The sequence below is a fragment of the Piliocolobus tephrosceles genome, chromosome 10 (genome assembly GCF_002776525.5).
Source record: "Piliocolobus tephrosceles isolate RC106 chromosome 10, ASM277652v3, whole genome shotgun sequence".
NCBI lineage: Eukaryota > Metazoa > Chordata > Mammalia > Primates > Cercopithecidae > Piliocolobus > Piliocolobus tephrosceles.
The window spans coordinates 4,964,039-4,987,867 of record NC_045443.1 but is presented as its reverse complement, the minus strand read 5'-3'; the positions used below and the strand labels follow the sequence as shown (position 1 = coordinate 4,987,867).

General features: G+C 39.4%; 1 protein-coding gene across 1 annotated transcript in view; it reads right to left on the bottom strand.

Moving 5' to 3' along the window:
* The window catches only part of NDUFA9 (NADH:ubiquinone oxidoreductase subunit A9), a 39,490-nt gene extending 17,451 nt beyond the window's left edge, over positions 1-22,039 (bottom strand). Inside the window, exons 1-8 of the mRNA XM_023232403.3 lie at positions 21,475-22,039; positions 16,164-16,334; positions 15,706-15,803; positions 12,770-12,861; positions 11,133-11,274; positions 7,692-7,794; positions 1,865-1,932; positions 584-660 (exon numbers count right to left, since the gene is read on the bottom strand). Of these exons, the coding sequence (XP_023088171.1) occupies positions 584-660; positions 1,865-1,932; positions 7,692-7,794; positions 11,133-11,274; positions 12,770-12,861; positions 15,706-15,803; positions 16,164-16,334; positions 21,475-21,523 (800 nt within the window). The 5' untranslated portion in view covers positions 21,524-22,039. The remainder of the gene's footprint in view (positions 1-583; positions 661-1,864; positions 1,933-7,691; positions 7,795-11,132; positions 11,275-12,769; positions 12,862-15,705; positions 15,804-16,163; positions 16,335-21,474) is intronic.
* Positions 22,040-23,829: the final 1,790 nt, after the last annotated feature.

The following is a 23,829-nucleotide window of genomic DNA, read 5'->3' as shown; positions in this document are numbered from 1 at the left end:
TTTTTTCTGAGAGCAAATTTTAGCAAAGAGCTGGGCATGTTTAAGTTTTTATGCTCTTCTCCTGTCAAATTAGCTGTAATAACTTGCCAATAACACATTAAAACTTCTTTAAGGATCTGTCAAAAAAAAAAAAAAAAAAAAAAGAAATAATCAATCTTGCATAGCACTAGTAATTGCGCTCTAAACCACCCATTTTCAGTATCTGGGGTCATTGTGATACTCCATCAAAATTAATGTGGTTTTATAACCATACTCACTCCCTGAAAGTGTTTTGTTTGTGTTTTAGAATTTACAGCAATATCCTTTTATATTTAAAAACATCACTGGAGTAGTATAAAACCATCTCTAAGGGTCACGGGACTAAGTATATGTAATAGTCTAGGGCAGTGGTTCTCAGACTTTGGTAACAGGAGAATCATTCATTAAAGTAGATTCCAGGTTCCCTCAAATTCTGATTTAATGCAAGCAATGAGGAGATTCTGATATTGTAAAAGTGCAACAAATAAATCTGTTAGTAACTAATGTAGATATTGATTCCTTCATTATAATAGCACATTTTTAAGTTCAAACTCTAAGCACTTACCCAACGAAAGCAAAGGTTTTCCCGCTGGCATCGGGATCCTTAACTACATTAACAATTCCTTTGGACACATCTACGACCTATAAGAAATTATAATATATGTTTAAGTAATTGTTGAAAAAGAGAGAGAACAGGAGATGGAGAGACAGAAAGAAAGGAAAGAAGGGAAAAAGGAGAGAAGGAAGGAGAAAGGAAGAGGGCCACACTGATCTCAACAAAGAAAATGTGAAGTTAAAATAATGGCATTATCTATTCCCAAGAAGCTTCTTAAAAGAATGAGTCTTCCCAAGAGCTCAAATAATCCCTGCTATCCAAGTATTTTCCAAGTACGTATAATCCAAGGCTCAGCCAAGTATTTTCTGTAGTAGGAATGCACTTATCCTCAGATAGCTTGAGGCCTTTCTGATTTGCTTTTGCCCACAACTTGCCAAGCTCATCTCTTACCACTCCCAACTCTCTTATTAACCATCACAAACTATTAGGCTGAACCATATGGAATTGCTAATATTCTACCATTTTGATTTTCAAAAATAGTAATAGTGATTTTGGCCCCCAGGGGACAGTTGAAACTGTCTGGAGTCATTTTCAGTTGTCACATCTGAAGGATGGTGTGACTGGCGTCTAGTGGCTAGAGGGCAGGAATGCTGCCAAACATCCTTCAACAATCCCCATAACGAAGAATTATCTGGCTCAAAATGTCAATAGTGCCACTACTGAGAAAACTTGGTTCAATCTAACATGGAATCCAACATGCTCTTTGACCTCTGGGCCCCTGTATATACCGTTCCCTCTGCATGCAATACTCTTCCCCAACTCCCTTCATCAGGCTTACCTTTAGTCATCTTTAAGGTTTTACCCTAAACGCCCTTCCTTCTGAGATGCCCAAGTCTAGATTAGGTGCCCTTCTGATGTAATTACATAAAACCCTCTCCTTATCATAGCACTCATCACATTGTACAATAACTGCTTTATGTATCTGCCTCAGACTGAAAGCAATTTGAGAACAGCAATTTGTGTCTATCTAGTTAATATCTTTATTTCCCTAGTGATATGTGACATGTATGATGTGTCTAGCACATTAGGAGTTCAATCATTTTTTCTTAAATGAATAAACAAGACACAGAGAAGGCATGTACCTCTTAAGTAAACTGAGAGGGAGCTAGCTGACACAAGTTGACAAAGCAAATGACAGAGTTACTAAATTAGGACAAAACCAGAAACCTGATCACTCAAATCTGAATTCATCAAAAATCCCTTTCTGACCCCCTTCATCCAAGTACTTACATATACTGGTTGTTTAACTGTCTTCCAGCCCAAAGAACCAAGGGGTATAGGACCAAACTGACGCATATCTAGCGGAAGAAAGAATGAGAACTATACTGAGAAAGCTTAAGTTGCTATAAGACCCAACAATCTTAAGATTAACATAATTATTGTGCATAATAGAAATAATATAATGAATGTAGCTGACTCTGAGGAAGTAAATGCACTTACAAAAGGCAGTCATTAGCTTTCCAGATAACAAACACGGAAAATAATAAGGCCAAACAGTTTAAAACCGTGAAGAACAAAGAATAGAGGTCAAATGGCTTGACAACTAGTCTGCTCTGCAATGCTAAAGACATCACCATGCCCAAGACTGGACTCTAGCTGCACCTATTCTAAGGAGAAACACAGAACTCTTCCTCCTTATCATACTTATCTGTTGATATGGCAACAGAACAGATGAGCTGTCTATCTAGTTAATATCTAGATGCGTTCTGCTGCTGTATCAACAGATGAGTGATACAGCCCAGATAACCCAGAAAAAGGGCCTGATGGAAATATTAGTTGATATATGGTGCTGGCACAATTATTTCGCTATTTGAAAAAAACGTGAGATAATGTTTTAGTTCTCACCATAAACTAAAACAAATCCCAAGTAGTTTAAATGTTAGGTTAAAAAAGTTTTTATTTTATTTTTTTATTAAAGCATTTAAGAGTAGAAATTAGGCCGGGTACAGTGGCTCATGCCTGTAATTCCAGCACTTTGGGAGGCGAAGACGGGTGGATCACAAGGTCAGGAGTTTGAGACCAACCTGGCCAATATGGTGAAACTCCATCTCTACTAAAAATACAACAATTAGCTGGGCATGTTGGCACACACCTGTAGTCCCAGCTACTTGGGAGGCTGAGGCCGGAGAATCGCTTGAACCCAGGAGGCAGAGGTTGCAGTAAGCCAAGATCATGCCACTGCACTCCAGCCTGGGTGACAGAGTGAGACTCTGCCTCAAAAAAAAAGAGTAGAAATTATTCACAATAATACAATAAAGAATAAAATACTTAAAAATAAACTTTATCAAAGTGGCAAAAGACACATATGCTGAAAACTCTAAAACATTGCTGAAAGAAATTAAAGGCACAATTAAATGGAAAGGTATCCCAAGTTCATGGAATGGAAGACTTAATATTGTCAGGATGTCGCTACGGTTGAAATATGTTCCCTCCAAAGTTCAGACGTGCTCCCTCATGAATGGGATTAAGGATCTCATAAAGGAAGCTGCATGCAGCATTCACCTAGCTTGCTCTTCTTGTCTTCTGCCATGTGGGGATATAGCATTTGTCCCTTTTACCCTTCCACCTTCTACCATGTAAGCACATAGCAAGAAGGCCCTCACCAGATGACAGCACCTGGATCTTGAGATTCCCAGCCTCCTGAACTGTTAGAAATAAATTTCTCTTCTTTATAGATTACTCAACATTTGTTGCACCACAAAATGGACTAAGACCCATGTCAATTCTACCCAAAGCAATCTCAGATTTAATGCAATCCGTATCAAAATCCCAATGGCTTTTTATTTTTGCAGAAATATAGAAAACTGCATCCTAAAATTCATATGGACTTTAAAGGGATTCCTTTAAACAGCCAAAACAATCTTGAAAAAGAACAAATTTTTGGAAGTCTCACACTTTCTGATTTCAAAACTTATTACAAAGGCACAGGAATCAAAACAGTGTAGTGATCAAAACAGTGGCATAACGACAAACATACAGAGCAATGGAATAGAGAAAAATAACTCTTGCATATATGGTCAAATGATTTCCAACAAAAGCACCAAGACCATTCAATAGGGAAAGATAATCTTTTCAACATACTGGATATCCACATGCAAAAGAATAAAATTGGACCCTTACCTCATACCATATACCCAAACTAAGTCAAAATGGATCAAAGACCTAAACCTAAGAGCTAAAACTAAAACTCTTAGACAAAAACAAAAGGAGAAAGCTTCATGGCAGTGAACTTGGCAACGACTCCTTAGATACAATACTAAAAGCACAGGCAACAAAAGTAAAAATAGATAAACCTGACTACATCAAAATTTAAAACTTCTGCACCGCAAAGAACACAATTAACAGAGTGAAGAGACAAACTAAAAAATGAGAGAAAATTTTACAAATCACAAGTCTGATAAGCGTTTACTGTTCTGAATAAATAAACTCCTACAACTCGATAACAAAAAATAAACAACCCAATTTTAAAAATTAGCCAAGGACATGAATAGACATTTCTCCAAATAATAAAGTAGCCAAAAAGCACATGAAAAGATGCTCAATGTCACTAATCATTAGGAAAACATAAATCAAAACCACATTGTGGCCAGGCATGGTGGCCCATGCCTATAATCCCAGCACTTTGGGAGGCTGAGGCAAAAAGACTGCTTGAGGCCAGGAGTTCGAGTTCAGCCCGGGCAAGAGAGCAAGACCTGTCTCTACAAAGACATTTATATATTTTTAGCCAGGTGTGGTGGTACACACCTGTAATCCCACCTATGTAGGAAACTGAGGCAAAGTATCCCCTGAGCCCAGGAGTTTAAGGCTGCAGTGAGCTGCGATTGTATCACTGCCTAGGTGACAGAGCAAGACCCAACCTCAAAAACAAAAACAAAAAAACCACACACAACGAAATACCACCTTACAACCATTAGGATGGCTATTATCAAAAAACCAGAAAATAACAAATGTTGACAAGGACCTGGAGAAATTGGAAACTTTGTGCACTATTGGTGGCAATGCAAAATGGCGCAGCCACTATGGAATACACTATGGTAGCTTGTCGAAAAAGTAAAAATAGATGAACCACATGATACAGAATTCCACTTCTCAGTACGTACCACAAATAACTGAAATCAGGGATATTTCGTACATCCATGGTCACTGCAGCATTATTCACAATAGCCAAAGGTGGGAAGCAACCCAAGTATCCATTGATGGACGGCTTATTAAACAGAATGTGGTAAACACATACAACAGAATATTATGCAGTGTTCAGCAGGAAGGAAATCACATCACACGGTACAACATGGATGAACCTTGAGCATATTATGCTAAGTCAAATAAGCCAGCTACAAAAAGACAAATGATGGATGATTGCACTTATATGAGGTGGTCAAACTCATAGAAACCAAAAGCAGAATGGTAGTTGCCAGGGGCTGGGGGGAAGGAGGGAACAGGGAGTTGTTTAAGGGGTACAGAATTTCAGTTTTACAAGAAGAAAAAGTTCTGGGGATTGGTTGTACAACAATGTAAATAACTTACTACTGAACTGTATTCTTATAAATAGTTAAAAGGGTCTTAATCCTGTCTCAGTCTTAAGACTCTAAACTCCAAAGTCTCATCCAAATATTATCTAAATCAGATATAGATAGGACTCAAGATATGGGTCATCCTGAGGCAAAATTCCTAACTACGAACACACGAAACCAGACAAGTTACGTGCTTCCAAAATACAGCGGTGAGACAGGCGTAAGACAGACATTCCTATTCTAAAAGGAAGACGTAAGAAAGAAGAAAGGGTGACAAGTCCCAAGCAAGTACAAAATTTAGCAAGGTAAATTCTATTAGATTTTAGAATCTAATCAAAAACACACACAATGAAATACCACCTTACAACCATTAGGGTGGCTATAAAAATCAAGAATAATCTTCTCTGCCTAGACGCATTGCCTTCTAGATTCACAGAGGTGGTAGTCTCATCTTCAGGACCCACTGAAGCGGTAGTTCTAACTTCCAGGACCTGCTGGGGCAGTAGTCCCACCCCAGTAGCTCTGCTGAGCAGACGGTCACACCTCAAAGGTTCCAGAGGGCTACTGTCTCAAGGATCAGGCAGCTGTACCTCCAAGACTCTGGGTGGTCCCACCTCCAAGGCCTCTGACACAGACCATATGGTCTGTTTAAAGTGAGGCAATGGCCCCATCCTTTGAAACCAAAGAGGTGGTTCTAAACATCTCTGAACCACTTTTGGGGTCATTCTTCCCTTTTCTTGAAGAATAGCTCAAATTCACCGCCAAATAGCTCTATGGTCTGGTCCTGCAGGATATCAGAAGTCTGACAGGCTTCTTTCATTCTGCCCCTTCTAGTTCAAACTGGTGGTGACTTTGCTGATGTAATCTCATCTCTATTCCTGGCTTCTGCTGAGATAGTTTATTAGTTTGTGAGTTGCATCCACAATTTCATCAAATGGTTGTTCAGCCACACTCTTAGTGTTCTCTTCAAAACAAGCTTTCGCATTTTTTGCAATATGGATAAGCTGAGAATTTTCCAAATCTTCAGGTTCTAGTTCCTTTTTGCTTAACAAGTCCTTCTTCATTTCATCTTTCTCTCTTTTTGTATTTTATTATAAGCAGTTGGGAGGAACCAAGGCATTTCTTCAATACTTTGTACTTAGAAATCTTCTCAGCTGAATAAACAATTTCATCACTCACAAGTTCTACCTTCTACTGGAACACACACAGGTCAGCCAATTTCTTTGCCATTTTATAATATGGGTCACCTTTCCTCTAGTTCCAATGACATATTATTCATTTTCATCTGACCTTACAAAAATCACCCTTAACGTCCATATTTCTACCAGGTACCTCAAAACTCTTCTAGCCTCTACCTTTACCTAGTTGCAAAGGCACGTTCACATTTTTAGGTATTTGTTACAGCAGCACCCCACTTCTTGGTACCAAAATCTATTTTGGTCTGCTCAGGCTACCATAACAAAATACCATCGACTGGGTGGCTTGTACAATAAAAATGTATTTTCTCACAGATCTGGAGGCTGGCAAATTCAAGATCAAAGTGCCAGCCAGTTTGGTTCCTGGTGAGGGCTCTCTTTCTGGCTTGTAGACACAGATTTCTTGCTGTGTCCTCACATATGGCCTTTCCTCAGTATGTGCACACAGGGAGAGAGAGATCTCTCTTTTTGCCTCTTCTTATAAGGCCACCAGTCCTACTGAATTATGACCTCATCCTTATGGCCTCATTTAACCTGAATTACCTCCAAAAGCCCTAACTCCAAATAAATTCACAATGGTGTTAAGGCTTCAACATACGAATTATGAGGGGGCACAATTTAGCCCATAGCAGATGGGAAATTTTATACTACGTATATTTTACCACAAATTTTTTAAGTAGAAATTATTACAGATGTTAGGTGGACACAAGCAACAGGGGGAAAAACAAGACAGAAACATCTAAATTGGTTAAACCAATATCGAGTACAATGGAATCCACACTGTGGAATACTATTCAGCTATATAAAGAAATGAGTTATCAAGCTATGAAAAGAAATGAAAGAACCTTAAATGCATATTGCTAAGTGAAAGAAGTCCACCTAAAAAGGCTACATACTGCATGATTCTCATGATTCTAACTATATACATAATATCCTGGAAAAGGCAAAACTATAGAGACAATAAAAAGGTCAGTGGTTGTGTGGGGTTGGGGGTAGGTAGGAGGGTAAGAATCAATGCATATAACACAGGAAGGGGATTTTAGGATAAAGAAAGTATTCCATGTGATATTCAAATATTTGCCAAGTCACAGAGTTAGCTGGGCCAAGACCTAAACTCAAGTCTCTGACTCCCAAGTTTATGCTCTTTCTATTAATCTAAGTTGCTTCTTTTGATATGGAATATAACAAAGACTACACTGACTACGAAAATACAAACTTAGGGGAAAAAAAGGCAAGTAGGAAAGAAAAAATATACCCTTAGTCTGTCAATCAGAGAAAACTGTTAGCTTGAGCAACTTCAACTTGGTTAATCAGTATCCCTCTCTTCTACCATTAAGAAAGAATACGTACGTGCAAAAGAATTAAGGAATCTATCCTCTCTTCCAAAGATGTCTGACGGCTTTATGATAATGGCTTCCGGAAATGCATCTCTCACTGCTTTCTCTCCAACAGCCTAAATGACAACCAGACAAACTTGTTTTGAGTTTTGAGACAAGTGAATAAAGCATCCACTCTTTCCACTATTAAGACATGACTTGTATTTCAAAGGTGACATTTTCCTCCAGATAAAGGTAATCATGTAATTCATAAAACTCAGTTACACAGAACTTTTAAAAAATATAATCCACAAAAATGTCCTGCACCTTACAGCTTTGGTTGGGTCTCTTCCTATTTTTTTATTTTAAGGGAAGCTTACATTGAAGAAGGAGAAAAATCAAAGTACAATTTTTTCAGCCTCCATTTTTCCTTCGATTTACAGATTCTCTAGTTTGTGTCAACCATCTAGCAGCCCGCTAGGAAAAGGACAATATGGTGGCAGTGGGCTACAATAATGGAAGTGTCAGCAGTACCTACATATCCAAAGGAGGTGGGGATAGAGTCACTAATCTTCCTGATCTCAATTGCTGTACCATCCTTACTTGTTATCATCTCCTAGCCTCCCAGGCAAGGCTTCTTGTTCGATGAAGACATCAGCACCTAATTCAGTCTTCCTTTCTACTTCCACCACCACTGGGGGGACATCAATGTCCAAGTGGGCTTGGACTTCTCAGGTTCTTGAGCTGCTCCACTCCAATGACCTCCTCTTCCTTCCACCTCTACCATTCTTAACTCAGTTTCACCACTACCATATCAACATCTGGAATTGATCTTCTTCTGAGGTATTACATGAAGACATCCTACTCTTGGATGTCCATTTCCTACAATTTCCAGCCTGCTTGTTCTTTGTTCATCTGCTCCCAGGATACCTGCTTCTCAACCTTCTCAAGAACTCTAGTACACTGAATCTGCTTCCCCTGTATCAGCTCTTCCGACTGTTCCTGTCCTCTACTCTGAATTCCAGATCAGGTCCCATAGGCCATCTTCTCATCACTCTCTTGCCAATATTGTAAACCACCTTATGCCTTTGTCCTTTACTCTAGCCACCAGGCAAAATTCTAATCCTAGAAGAACTCCATTTGCCTCCCTTGGGCCATGTACTCCCACTGCCTTGAGCAGCTGGCAGGAAAATAAATCAATAAAAATCATGTATTGGTACCACTATAAATTCATGCCTCCAATTTTAACCGGGCCCTCAACGTTTCCCAAAAATCGTGTTTTCCTCTAATTAATTTACTTTCCCATGAGGTAATCTGAAACATTTTCTATTCTATTCAAATTTCAGACATCCCTTTCTTTTCTCTTCCTTCCAGTTAATGACTTTGCCTTCTAATAAAAAACAAAATATAAGGCAGTAGAGGAAAAATCACCTCAAGCTCTCACCACTAAATCTACAAACTCTGGTATATAAAGCACAATTTTCTCCTTCTGTCTTACCTGATGGGAGGAACAGTGCCACTTCCCATGCTTTAGAGCTCACGTCCTTCTTTCACTTTCTCAGGACTGTGCAATTTACTGTCTCTTCCACACCTTCAGCTTCACTCTTTTTACCAGCAACTCCCTACCAGCATTTAAACAATGTAGATCCTCTACCTTAAAAAAAAATAGCAACTCCACAGCCACCTCCAGCTTCTATCCTCTCAGTCTTTCATCTTCCTCTTGCCAGTCAAGCTACCTGAAAACGTACCTACCCTTACCATTCCCACTTCCTCAGTTCCAACTCACTCTTCACTCACCCGCATTCTGGATTCTGCTCCAACCTTTGCACTGAATCTATTCTTGATAAGATCATCAATGACCTCCAAGTCAGTAGATCCAAGGTGACTTTACTGTTATCATGTTGCTTGACTTCTCAATGGCATTCATAAGGATTCACTTCCTCCTGTGAGACTGTCTTACCATGGCTTCGCTAGCACTGTACTCTCCTGGTTTCCCTTCTGCCTTATCATGTCCTGCTTAGTCTTTCTGTTTGATTGGTTAGGGTTTCTGCACGTGCTTCCTTCTCTACCAGACTACTAACCATTGGTATGTTCTGGGCCCAATCTGAAACTCCCTTCTCAATCTTCAGCCATCTTCATCCCTCTCATTACTTCAGTTAACAAGAAATGCTGGTAACTCCTACATTTCTGTCTCTAACCCAGATCTCTCTTCTGACCTCTCTTCTGACCCTATATACCAGTTACCTGGAAGATTGACGCACATCTGAAATGCACCTGAAACATGAGTCCAAAACTCAATCATCTTCCATTCTCTCAAGTCAAATAGTGCTCCTCAATCTTTGCTGCCCTTGGAATTACCTAGAGAGAGTTAAAAAATACTGGTGCTGAAGCTGCAAGCCCAGAAATTATTTTAATTGGTCTGCAGCACAGCCTAGGCATCAGAATTTTTAAAAGCTCCCTCAGTGGTTTTAATGTGCAACTAAGGCTAAGAGTCACTGCCCTAGAGCCTAATCCCTCTCAAGTATTTCCCATCTTATTCAACAGTACTATCATCTACCCAGTGGCTTCAGCCAGACGGCTGGACATCCTTGACTCTTCTCTCTTCCTCACCATTGACACCTCCCATTTCCTTCCAAACAGTCATGAAACTCTGATGATTTTATGAATGTTTGGGCAGAGGCAGGCACAAGTACTCGCTTATTTTCTCTCCATTTACTACTGTAGCCACAGTGCTTAATACAACATGTGATACATAGTAGGTGCTTAATGAATAGTTTATCCAGTTAATTAATGTGGCAAGTCAAAAATTTGGAACCATTGTCAAGGAACTCTGTTGTCCTTATCAGTATGACTCAAAACAGTCTCCCATATGGCAGAATCCAAATGTTAAGCATACGTCAGACACTGATAGCCCTTCTGAGTCCCAAACAATGAACGTGTTTCACTTAGGTTACAGACTGACACCAAACTACAGTGGTCAGTCTCTAGGTATGGCATTTCTGGGAGTAAAAGGAGCATAAGTACTATGTGAATAGGCATCTTCTCTGGCAAATATTAATCCCTGTCACTCTGAGCCTTCACATTGCCCCTTTATGAGTGGCATAAAACCACTACAATGCAAGGGGTGAGAAAGAAACATGGTAGATGACACACGTATGATTCCTTTGGCAGAAATCTGTGATGGCTTCTGTATAATTCAGTGATGCCCCAAAGAAACTTGAAGTATCTGAATGCCAATAGTAACATAGTCTAGCCAACTCTGAAGCCCCTTAACACAGTTCCCTGCAAACAGAAGGCAATCAATCAAAATGTCGAAATATCACACACACACACCCCTAGTTCTGGATACAGGGAATCAGAAAACCTTTTAATTCTAGATATGTTGACGATAAACCCTTCTCACTAAAATCATGTTTCAAATGGGCCAAGAAACTCTGCCTCTGTGAACCACTTCCCAAATCAAGTTGTGACTTACCTTATTTCTCAAATATCTAGAAGAGCTTTTAATATTCGCATTCAGATGTGAAACATGAATGAATTTTTCAACTCCAGCTTCCTTGGACACTTGAGCAATTGCCTGGGGAATCTTCACATAAACATCCTCAAAATCGAAGTTTCTGGAAGAAAAAAAATAAAAGAATTGGTTAAGAACTCCAGACACAGGATCTCAAAGCTTTATGTGATAAGTTGGTTTTCATAACAGTATTGAAATTCATATTACTGAAACTTTTAAACAGCAATGATTTAACTTAAAGCTAAATTTGGCCACGTGTGGTGGCTCACGCCTGTAATCCCAGCACTTTGGGAGGCCAAGGTGGGTGCATCACTTGAGCCCAGGAGTTCTAGACCAGCCTGGGCAAAACTGTAAAACCCTTTCTCTATTTCTAAAAAAAAATTTTTTTTAAATCTTTTTAAGCCAAAATTATTTTTTAAAAAAAGTTGACAGCTCTGCGCACTGTCATTACTCTACACCATTTAAGGCCTACTCTAAGTTAGAAATCCAGTATACATCATGTTCTGCATTATCAAGGAATCCTGAGGCTGAGGCCCTTTAAAGAAACCTGGCTGTACTGGTTGCTGAAGCGTTAGGAATCACTTCTTACCCCTGGGACTTTGTTTCCCACAAGGGAAAAAAAAGAAACTAAAAAAAGTCAGTCAACAATTTCATTAATATTAACTAAATATTTACTCTGTACGATACACTATGTTAATCATTAGGGGGGACAAAAAGTTGAATAAGACCCCCAATGCATCAAAGAACTTATAAAATATTTGATGAGAAAGACATACATTAAAAAACTAAGTCAAACTTTAATGCTAAAAAAAGAGGTGTAAACAAAGTGTTGTGGATTATAGGATTGAAACATTATTTGTTAACAAACAGTCCACACAAAGAACTGTTCAAATTAGTCCTCGTGCCATCTTCAATTAACAATGCAGAAGACATCTAGAACACTGCCTACACAAGAACAACCAATGTTCAGCTTGCTAAACAGCAGAACAGGCAAAATCCTATTTCCTAACCCCATCTCAAAGGGACTAATCCAAACACAGGACCAACACCAGCCATACCAATACCACCTACTGGCTTTTTTTGGGCAGTATATCACACTACTGACTTATACCAGACGGGTGTCACTGGGTATGCAAGTGATTGTTCAACCAACCCGTATTCACTGATTGAAAATGTCACTGTGGGCCGGGCGCAGTGGCTCAAGCCTGTAATCCCAGCACTTTGGGAGGCCGAGACGGGTGGATCACGAGGTCAGGAGATCGAGACCATCCTGGCTAACACGGTGAAACCCCGTCTCTACTAAAAAATACAAAAAGCTAGCCGGGCAAGGTGGCGGGCGCCTGTAGTCCCAGCTACTCGGAAGGCTGAGGCAGGAGAATGGCGTAAACCCGGGAGGCGGAGCTTGCAGTGAGCTGAGGTCCCGCCACTGCACCACTGCACTCCAGCCTGGGCGACAGAGCAAGACTCCGTCTCAAAAAAATAAAAAAAAAAAAAAGAAAATGTCACTGTGATAGCTGGCACATAGAAGGTGTCCAATGAAGGTCTATTAAACCCTAAGAAAGACTAAAGCAAAGAAGAAATGAGAGTCAAAGACTTACTTGGTTTCCCAGTCTCGCCCAATAAGATTGATGACCACATTGCTGTGTTCCACTACTCGTCGGATAGAATCTTTATCTCTCGCGTCCCATTCCTATAATAGCAGAAAGCAGTCAGATGAAAACATACGGGCATACCTCGGCATTCAACACTCCTGCAGCCTCCTCAACGCAAGTTTCAAAGTGGGCCATCTGCTGTAGTCATAAGATGGTGCCATTTCATACAAGCTCCATTTATTACAAGAGAAATGATATCTCAAACTCCCTGCTGATTCCCTTACTCTTTTGGAGACAAACAGGTAAAAGTACACTTTACTCAGGTAATCAAATGACAGAGCTAAAAAAGGAGGCTATTAATTTTTAATGGAGCATATTTGTTTTTGTCCACCCAAGTACTCCTTACTAAGTTTGAAAAGAAACCCAGTAAACCAAGTCTCCAATTCTGAAATATAGCCAAAGAAGCAAGGATCATTTGGGAGATAAGAGACTTTCCCTTCTTGATAGCAACCACTTACAGACTGAAGATAGGAAGAGTGTCTTTTAAAGACCAATGTTAGTTGAGGAGACTCATGACTATTTTCTTATTTCCTTTTAATTCTTTCCTCTTTTATAATCCCAGATCTAGTAATTTCTACATTAACAACATAAAAACAAGAGTCAAAGGGAACTACCTAAAACTTCAGGGTGAGTCAAGGGCAGGTTTCTATAAGCATTTCAATGGAAGATAACAAGTAAAAAGAATTTCTTAGCACCAAATAAGCGCACATGCATGGGTCAGTGCAATGGGAAGGAGACAGAGCAAGAAGGGAAAAGAGAAAGAAAGCGGGGATGAAAGACAGAGAGAGAGAACTAAAATGTCTGTTTAATTTAGAAAAAACAAACTATAAAATCAGATTCAACAACAAAAAGATGAAGCCCCAGCAGGAAGAACCAGTTAGGACTTAAGTTAGAAAGTGGGTTAAAAGACACAGTCTAGAAAAGTGGCTTTGGAATCAGACAGACAGAAATACAAATCCCAGTTTGCCATGTACTAACTTGGTACAAATTATCTCTTCAAGTCCCATGTAAAACTGGAAAACACATCTTACCTAATGAGGTTATTATGACAATTAAGTGAAATGCACATAAAATCTACAACAGTGAGTGATGTAATAAAAGAAAACCAAATTTTCAGGGATAAGGCCCAAGGGCACACAGTCAGGTGGGTAAACCAAGTGGTCACTCAGACAGCAGTTGCAAACAAAGACTAAAGTGGGGAAATCAGCACCTCACACCCCAAATAGTCCTTCTCTAAAATAAACACATAAACTCTAAACATATAAGCCTCTGAGTTCCCTGTGGTCTTGCTCATCCAAACATGCTCAGAGCACAGGTTGATGCTAGACACTCAGGAAATAAACCTCTGCAGAGATAATGGAATAGGTATCATTTGGTTTAATTCCAATGGTTCGAAAGTTTTCACCTATCACTTTTTAAATACTTCAATTGTGAGGCTCTGACAAGGTGACCAACAGACTTAAGGCATGGAGAACTAGGAATAAGCTAAGCTTCTGCAACTTTAATACCAAGAAGATATTTAATAGTAAGATTTTGGAGAAGAAAAACATTTTGGAAATAAGAAATTTCTGATACAAGTATTATACTTAGCTTGTGAACAATGAGTCAAGAATGAAAATGTGAAAATGAAATATGTGAAAATGAAATGAAAATAAATCAAAATTTAAATGGATTACAAATAATCTGTATGAATATTACTAGAGATAGTAAGGATGTTTAGCACATACTTTTTAAAAGGGAAAATGTATAACTCCATTCCTTACAGGACAATACAAGTAGGAAGTCAGCTGTAAGATCAGTAGATTGAAGCATCAAGGCCCAGACAGGATAGCAATCAATAGCTTGGCTGCAGACATTTGGGGCAGCACAACTCTTTGTGGAAAGGGGCTGTCCTGTGTTCTGTGAGAAATTGAGCATCCCTGGCCCGTACCTAATAACCAGGATAGCTCTCCAATCACTGTGACAAGCAAAGAGTTCCATTAGTCCCTCCCTTAATGGCCCTCCTTTACCCTCTTTCCCCTGCCTCACCCCGTTGGCAACTACTGGCCTAAAGGAAGAACCTGTAGATTAAAGAATGACAAAGGGAATGCTCAGAAAGGATTGTTCTAAGTTAAATCTATACTAAACAATCAAGTTATAATACACCCTATTTGTGATTTTTTTATGTTTATAGAGCACTATCCAATAGAAATATAACATGAGGCACATGAGTAAAAAAGAAACAAGTAAAATTCATTTTAATAATATATTTTATTTAACCTAATATGTCCAAAATATTATTTTAATATGTAACAAATATAAAAAATTATTAATGATGAATTGCATATTCTTCTCTTCATAGAAATCTGGTGTTTTCTTCATATACATCTGCTGTATATTTTATATGTACAGCATATCTCGATTCAGAGTAGCCACATTTCATGTGGTCAGTAGCCACATGTGGCCAGTGGCTACCACACTGGACAGCACAAGTCTAGAGCAGGGATTGACAAACTATAGTCCATAGGCCAAATTCAGCCTGCAGCCTCATTTTGTAAATAAAATTGTACTGAAATGCAGCCATGCCCATTTGTGCACATATTGTCTATGGCTATTTCCAGGTACAAAGGCAGAGCTGAGTAATTATGACAAAGACTCTATGACCTGCAAAGCCAGATATATTTACTATCTGGCCCTTCACAGAAAAAGTTTGCCAACTGCCAATCTAGAGCTTGCATGACAAAGGAGATGCCAGAACCTAGCTGAAAGAATGACCTGGGAATAGAGGATGCGTTTGGTCCATTCTGGGAAGAAATTACTACTTTATTATACTGTCTCTCACTCCTAAAAATGATCTTAGTAATTTATATTTCTCAACTTCAATCAATCATAAAGGCCCTTACCAGAAACAGAAGCTGGCCCAGGTCACCCATGGGACGAAGGTGCATGATGTCATATGTATCACACCGATAGGGTATGATTACCTGTGACCCCATGCGTCCTAAAAGAGAATGGATTGAAAAAAGGATCAACATTAACATAATGTCGATATATTATACAATTGTGATTTGGTAAATATTTAAATTCTAGTATGGTAGTGAATTGATATTATATTTGACAAAAAGAATATTTTGCCATGCTAAAGACGCCATTGCTTTTCAGAGTCCCGTATTTCTATCTTAATAATTCCTATATAGGAACATGAGTGTGCTCTTAATGTCACAACAAATAAAGATTACATACATCCAAGATACAAGTAATTCATAATACCGTTAAAACAAAGAGAATCACAGCTCATGCTTCTCATCAGGCAATCCTGATCAATGGCAATGGAGCATATGAACTCAACAACTTTACTTACCAAGGTGGTTGACAACATATCGCCCCAGGAATCCTGTTGCTCCAAACACAGTGGCCACTATCCCACTGACTGAGGAACGTCCACCTTTCCCATGAGGCATGAGGGCATGATGAAGCTGGCGACAGGGTGGACCATGACACACTGATGTGGCTATTGCAGTAATGGCAGAACCTTAAACAAAACCCCAAAGTATACAAATATGGCAAATATTATTTTTAAAACTGTGAACACAAATAGCTCCTTTCCCAAAAAACTTGCAACATTATTTTGCAATCAGTACTTTAGCAATTTAAGTATCAAGGACAATAATAAACACAAATTACTGCAACACAGAATCCACAGGACATGAGGAAATATATTCCCTACACTATACAATGTAACTTACCTAAGAAGATGAGTCACATTTTTAAAAAGACACGTTAAACAGTCACAAAGTAGGAAAGTATAAGCCCACATGTAAAAGGAACTGAGAATATGTAATAAAGGGACAATAAGTCATATTACCATGAGGAAGGATTCCTGGATAACATGTTTTGAGAAAGGTCTTAAAGAGGAAAAAAAAGAAAGGATAGAATCCCATGAGAAACATATCACAATGCAGAGGTAGAATGAATAAGCCTAGCACAGGGCAACAGCCAAAGACTCTCCTGGAACAGAATCTGAAACTGGTGACTAACGAAAAATAAAGTTGACAATATTGGTTGGAAGCGGAGGATTATTAATACAGAACATTTAAAAAAAAAAAGAATGCAGTTCAATAGTTCAGACTTACTATAAAACCACTGAAGAACTTCATAAATAATGATAAAAGGAGTGAAGTGCTTGAGAAAAGATGTTCTGACTTTTAGAAAGCTTAACAGCAAGAGATTTGTCAAACATTCCACCACTTCTTTTTCATCGACTGAGGTTCTTGATACTAGAATGAACCCTCAAAGTTCATGCACCAATGCTTACATCTTCTCTATAGCATGTGTGCAAAGAAATCATCTGGCTTTTGCCTGAACACCTGTGGAGATGGGACACTCACTACTTTCTGTAGTGGCCCATTCTGCTTTGAGCCATTCTAACAGAAAGAAAGTTCTACCACAAGGGCAATCAGTGACTGCTTCCCAGAAGTTTTTATCCCCGTGTTCCTCCAGAATGACAAAGAACAAGTCTAATCCCTCTTCTACAATTAAATGTAGCAATTATATCCCCACTAAATATTTTCTTCTCCGGGTTAAACATCCCCTGTCCTGTCAAATATTCTTTGTAAGGCAGGAATGCGAATCTCTTTTGGATATACTCCAGTTTTCAAGTTACTTCTAAATCCTTAGAGTAGAATTTTAGAGTTAGCTGCTCAACTTTCACGTAAGTAGAAACAAAAAGGTTTAAAGTGCTAACGCACTTCTGCTCCAATAAACAAACTTTGGAGCTTAGCATTCGTGTTTTGTACACTTGGGAGAGGTGAAAGACACAAATAGGACTTTTCTTCAGAAAATCTGTGTTTGTTTTCTAGGTATGACTTACAGGTGGCAATCTCTCCAAAGGCCACTGTTCCTCCCTATCCAAAAGTATGGAATCGGAGAAATAATCTAGCTCACTGATAATGACAGAAATTAAAAGTAAACATTATGGGCCATACGCACACATCATATAACAAAATAATAACATCATATTAACAGCTAACTTTACAGAGCTCTTGGCAGGTATCCAGCATTATTCTAAGTGCTGCATAGGTATTATCTTTTTTAATGCTATCTTTATCACCACTGTATAGATAAGGTTAGTGACTAGCCCAAAACGCTAGTAAAGGAGATTAAAAAGCAGGCCCATGAGGTAGGAGAAAAACCCAGAAAGAAACAGAATCTGAAAATCAAAAAAAGAAACTGTTTCAAGGAGAGAAGAGTTAACTTTATCAAATGCTGAAAGTGAAGTAGGAAGAGGACGGAGGACCACAGAATCTGGACGATGTGGCTGCAGGTGGCATAACTAAGAGCAATGCTATTGGATTAGTGGGACTGAAAGCCAGACTGGAGCAAACAAGAGAGGCTGTGAGGCAAGGAAGTAGATGAGGAGATAGATAATCCTTCTAAGGAAAGAGAAATGGGATTAGAGAAACACAAGGACAGGGACAGGTTTGTTTGTTGGTTGGTTAACATTTATGTGCTGATGGAAATGACACGATTTCCATGGTAGAGGGAGAAAATTCCTGATTCAGGAAAGGGATTGAATAGTTGAGAGAGGATGAGATTGAATGCAAAGTGAAGGAACTGGCCACAGATTGGAACAGAAGGAGCTCACCCACTGTAACAAGAGAAGAGGCAAAGAATTATCACATATCAACTATTAGAGTTTATGACGGGAAAACGACTGTTCTCATCTGATTCCTTTGATTTCTCTATAAAACTGAAAATGAGAGAAAGCACATATTAGAGGTATTAGGAAACTGGCTATGTTAAGTAATGATTATGGAGACAAGGAAACCAAATTTCCTGGAAAAATGTAGCACTGAAAATCTACCTGAGATTTGTATTCATGAATTTAAAATAAGGCCAGTTAGTTTGGAGTTTTCCCTAGCCTCGTTCTCCACTGCTCGGTGGCAGGCAGCAAATTATGTGGAAAGTTTTGTTTAATCAGGGTCAATGTTTTTCACAACAACGGGAGTTGGGCTGGGGAGTTGAGAATGCATTAAAGGGAATGATAAAAGTAATGAGTAAGGAAGTGAGAACATAGGATAAGACAGGGAAAAGATGGCAGAGTCAATGAACTGGGAAGAATTACTTGAGTTAAGGAATCAATACCTCAAAGGACTGTTAAGAGGATTAGAGTAAACATACATAAACCATGTAGCACATTACCTAGAGCACATTAAGCATTCTATGAATAACAGTTGCTTTTATTACTTTCAAATTTCTCTGAAGTAATGTCACATTAACCTCACATGGCTATTTGTTTTTTTTAATAATTATGGGCCAAGCATTATTCTAGAAACTGTGACTATCATAGTGAAATACAAAACCCTGGCTTCATGAAGCTCACAGTGTAAAGGGTTGATGAGAATAACATATGGGCAAGATAATGAGATGTTTAATAACATATGGGCAAGCATCTGTCACAATGCCTTGGAAATAGTAGGTGCTCAATAAATATAAATTACTACTCTCTTTAGTTCCAGCCTCTCCACTTTCTTCCATTTATAATGAGTACTATTAGAAGAACAATATTCTTTATTAATTATATATTCATTATATTTCTCTGCTTAAAATCCTACATTAGTTCCCTACTGCAATACCCAAACCAATAGTCCAGACATATTTGCCTGCCTACTGCATTAATTTTTTTAAGTATTTATTTAAAAAATTATAGGCATGTTCTATGTAGTACCAATATGATATACACATTATAAATAATATATTACTTAAAATAGTGTCTGGCATACAGTTTAAACTACATAAGTGTTGGCTATTACTACTATAGAAAACAGTTTTTAAGAGTTCTAATATTATATTTCCATAACTTATTAGGTCCTCTTGCACAACTCCCTTTGGAGACTACTGGTCTAAACTCTGCTTGGCTTTCAAAGGTCTCCATTGTCTGATCCCATCTAACACATTCAACCTCCTTCTCCACTATCCCAGATATACAGGTAGTCATTTTACTGCCTCTTGAATACCTCATGACTCCATTCTCATCCACTTGTCCTTTGCCAGAGGACTTTCCAGATCATAACAGCCCTAAAGAGAACAGTGAGAGGACTACAATTCTCCACTGGTCTTCCAATCATCCCTCAGTACCTCAAATGATACTAATCTTTCCCTTTTATGATTTCCTGTGATACTTAATAGTCTTGCCACACTTAACTATATACAGTTGTCTTACACAGTTCTGTCCTATAGTGTGTGGATTATGTTACATACTAGACTTGCCTCTCCAGAATTTACTCAAAAACTTAATTTACCAGATAATAGCACACAGTAGTTAAGAACACAAGTTATGGTGTCAGTCAGAGGAAAGTAAGTTAAAAGAGAAAATTAATAAAAATACCTAGAACTGGAGATTGCAGATAGCAGGTACTCCATAAATAGTGATTATCATTCACAATCTACATTATGTCATACAAATGTAACTGTTTAACAAGAACCAGCAAATGCCTTTGCAAAGACATTGTGACTACAAAACCATCCACTATAAGTGATGTGCACCACCACCTTTCCCAGTGGTATGCAGGAGTTCTACCCGAGATGGAAAACAAAAACAAAAACAAAAGATCTTCTAAACACTCCTAATTCTTGCCTTAGGCTGAATATCAAACCTATCTCTGGTGCTTTGAAAAATTTAAGGAGCAAGGAGCTAATCTCACAAATTCTGACTCAATAGCTCTACAACCAGTCCTCATTTCTAATTCTTATAAAGCTTTACGAGTAATTGACGTGAGCCAATTTTGAAAGCAAATGATTTTCTGTAACGACTAAAACACACTAAGAAAAAAATACAACTTTGGGGGTTTGATTGGAATATGTTTGTGGAAGAGTAGAGGGTGAAAGAATAACGATGAAGTGTAACCGTATTTCTAATTTCCTTGCTTTTTAGTGAGTGGAAGGACAAATGTATGTTTTTAATATGAGGAGTGGGGCAGATCCAATCAGAACAGAAGAGAAACTAAATAATGCTAACAAATTCTAATATAGCCTTCACTCTTCTTCACTTTCCTTTCCACCAAGCTCCTGATTCTTCTCTCCTCAAACGTCACTCTCTCCCCCAGACCCTAACGCACTAGGCCCAACACATTCTACATCCGTAGAGATGCTTTTGGGTAAAAGGATGCTTTTATAAATATTAGTTCATTTAATCTTATCAGAGACTCCCTGGTACTGTAATATTATCATTTCCATTGTGTTCATATGAATTGAGACCCATTAAGGGTTTGCACAAGGTCATAAAGTCAATCCAAGAAAACCTCTCGCCACTAGCCTTTTTTCCGCTCCCTTACACATTTCTCCCCCCACCCCATACAAATATTTCTCATAACCCTAAACCCTTACAACCATATCAGAATTCTGATTCTCTCGATCTCTAACGTGTCCCCCGCATTCTCCTCTTCGCTTACAGCTGCTTAAGATCTTTTGTCCCCTCCCAAGGTGCATAATTGAGTATGTAAACCGGGGAAGCGGAAAGCAAAAGGAGAAACCCGACAGAGGCAGCTCCAAACCTAGAAAAACCAGAGTGCCTAGGAAGTCGGCGTGACCGCTGCAGCACGGTGCCACTCCCAAAACCTTACATCCCCGTCTCGGAATCCCGATCAGGGGCCGCCGTTCCGGGTGACACTTACGTGACATTGGCAGGACCCGGACAACCCGGGGTTGTGCGGCAGCCGCCATCTTTTCCCACAATCCCCCACGCCAGCGCTCCCGGCTGACTACGACTGCCAAGCTGGGTCAAAACTTATTTTCCACGCCTGTCTGCGCAGGCGCTAACCAGGAACGGACGGTGTCGGGTAGCTAGTTCGTTAAGAAGAAATTGCGGAGGAACCTGAAGTTCAGAGTTAACCAGTGACTGACTCAGGACATGCAGAATGGCAAGACCCGAGGTAGAAGAGGTCACCTTTCCTGACTCTCAGTTGCCTGTACCCTGAAAATGTCAGCTAGGGCAGCCCTGGTGAGTCCGGGAGAAAAAGGAGGCGTAGCCCTCCGCGTTCAGGAGGTCCAGGGCCCAGGAGAGAGAAAATGGCGGACAAGGACGAGGGGAAAAGTGGAGAAGAGAAACCGAAATAGGGTGTGTCCCAAGTAAATGTACGTCGAACCCTCCAAGCACATTCTCTCCTAGGGTCACTTGCGCCTGCTGTTCGCCTTTCCTGGAATGCTCACTCAGGTGACTGCACCAGCTCAAGTCTCTGCTCAAAAGTGACCTCTTCGGATAAAACGTCTCTGACCATCGTATCCAAGGTGGTAATTATTCCACCAATTTTTGGTTTAAGTTTATATACCAAAGCACTTACCACCACCTGGCATATGAATCTAGGAGTTCTTAACCAGAAGTGTGATTCATGAGTGGGCTTCAGGAAATCTGTGAACTTCCTGAAATATTATGTAAAATTTAGTGGCCATGTGTGCCATCGGAACATCTATCTAAGGGGAAACTGCAGATGGCTCTCTCTAGCGCAATGGTTTGTAATTTTTTCTTTATGGACTGCTTTGACAATCCACATTGTTCTACAAAGAGCCATCTAGAAACTGAGGAAATTCCAGGTTAGACTAAGCACTTGGATTTTAAAATAGTTTATTCTGGTCAACCTCTCCAGATTCCTGGGTAAGGAGACAGCAACCAGTGATCCTGTGAAATATACTGTAGGCTTATCAGAAAACCACCTAGTTTGGGGAGGGCGGGTTCGTCTAGACTTGCTAATCCTTCCATTGCTTTGTGTTTTCGGGAAAACTATGTGTTTCTGGGATAGACAAAAAGGCCTGTGATGAATAGGGATGTAGGAGTTGCTTATTACTACGCTTGAAATCTTGGCTGTTTCCACTGTATCCTACCCCTACTGTTCACTAAAGTGTTGCCTACCAAATTGAATTGGAAGAGAGAAAAAACCCTTGAATTTCATCAGAGAAGCTTAGTAGTAATGCTACACTGTCATATTTCTTGGCCTCATCCTATGTTCACTTAACACAATTTGCTAATATTTGATTCTGGGACTAATATAGATACTAACATACTTTCCTTATTCATATCAACAGATCCTGACTGTCATCAGCAACCTGCTAACTCCTGTATAACACTGCCAATTATATAATTTAAAATCTCTGAAGTTACACACTACCTCATGTTCTCAGTTCTAGTTTCAAGGTTGCATGGTGTAATTAAAAGAACACTGATTTTTCTTTTTTTTTCAGTGATGAGGTCTTACTATATTGCCCAAGCTTGTCTCAAATTCCTGGGCTCAAGACCTCCTCTCACCTTGGCCCCCAAAAGTGCTGGGATTACAGGCATGAGTCACTGTGCCTGGCTGAAAGAACACTGATTTTTAACACCTAGAATACTGGATCCCATTCCCAGTTTTATCAGTCATTAGTTGTGACCTGGACAAGCTTCTATACCTGTCTTAACAGGGTAAATAAAACCTACCCTGGTACCTCAAAAGATTATTATGAGAATTGAGTGATGTAATGGATGCAAAGATGCTTTGTCACCTGCAAAGTGCTATATGTAGGTCCATGCAGTACTATTCAAATACCACCGAAGTATCAAAATCTTAGAATGTTAGAGTTGGAAGAGATTTCAGGAGCTCAGCAAGCCCCATTATTTTAAAGAGGAGGAGGTTGGGCAGGTGGCTCATGCCTGTAATCCCAGCACTTTGGGAGGTCGAGGCAGGCAGATCACTTGAGGTCAGGAGTTCAAGACCAGCTTGGCCAACATAGTGAAACCCAGCCTCTACTGAAAATACAAAAATTAGCCGGGTGTGGTGGCATGCACCTGTAATCCTAGCTACTCTGGAGGCTGAGGCACAAGAATCACTCGAACCTGGGAAGCGGAGGTTGCAGTGAGCCAAGATTGTGCCACTGTACTCCAGCCTGAGCGACAGAGTTGAGACTCCATCTCAAAAAAAAAAGAAAAAAAGAAGCTGAGATATATTGACAAATATATTTGACTAGTAGGTGCACTTTCTGTGAAAAGAATACAAAAGCTC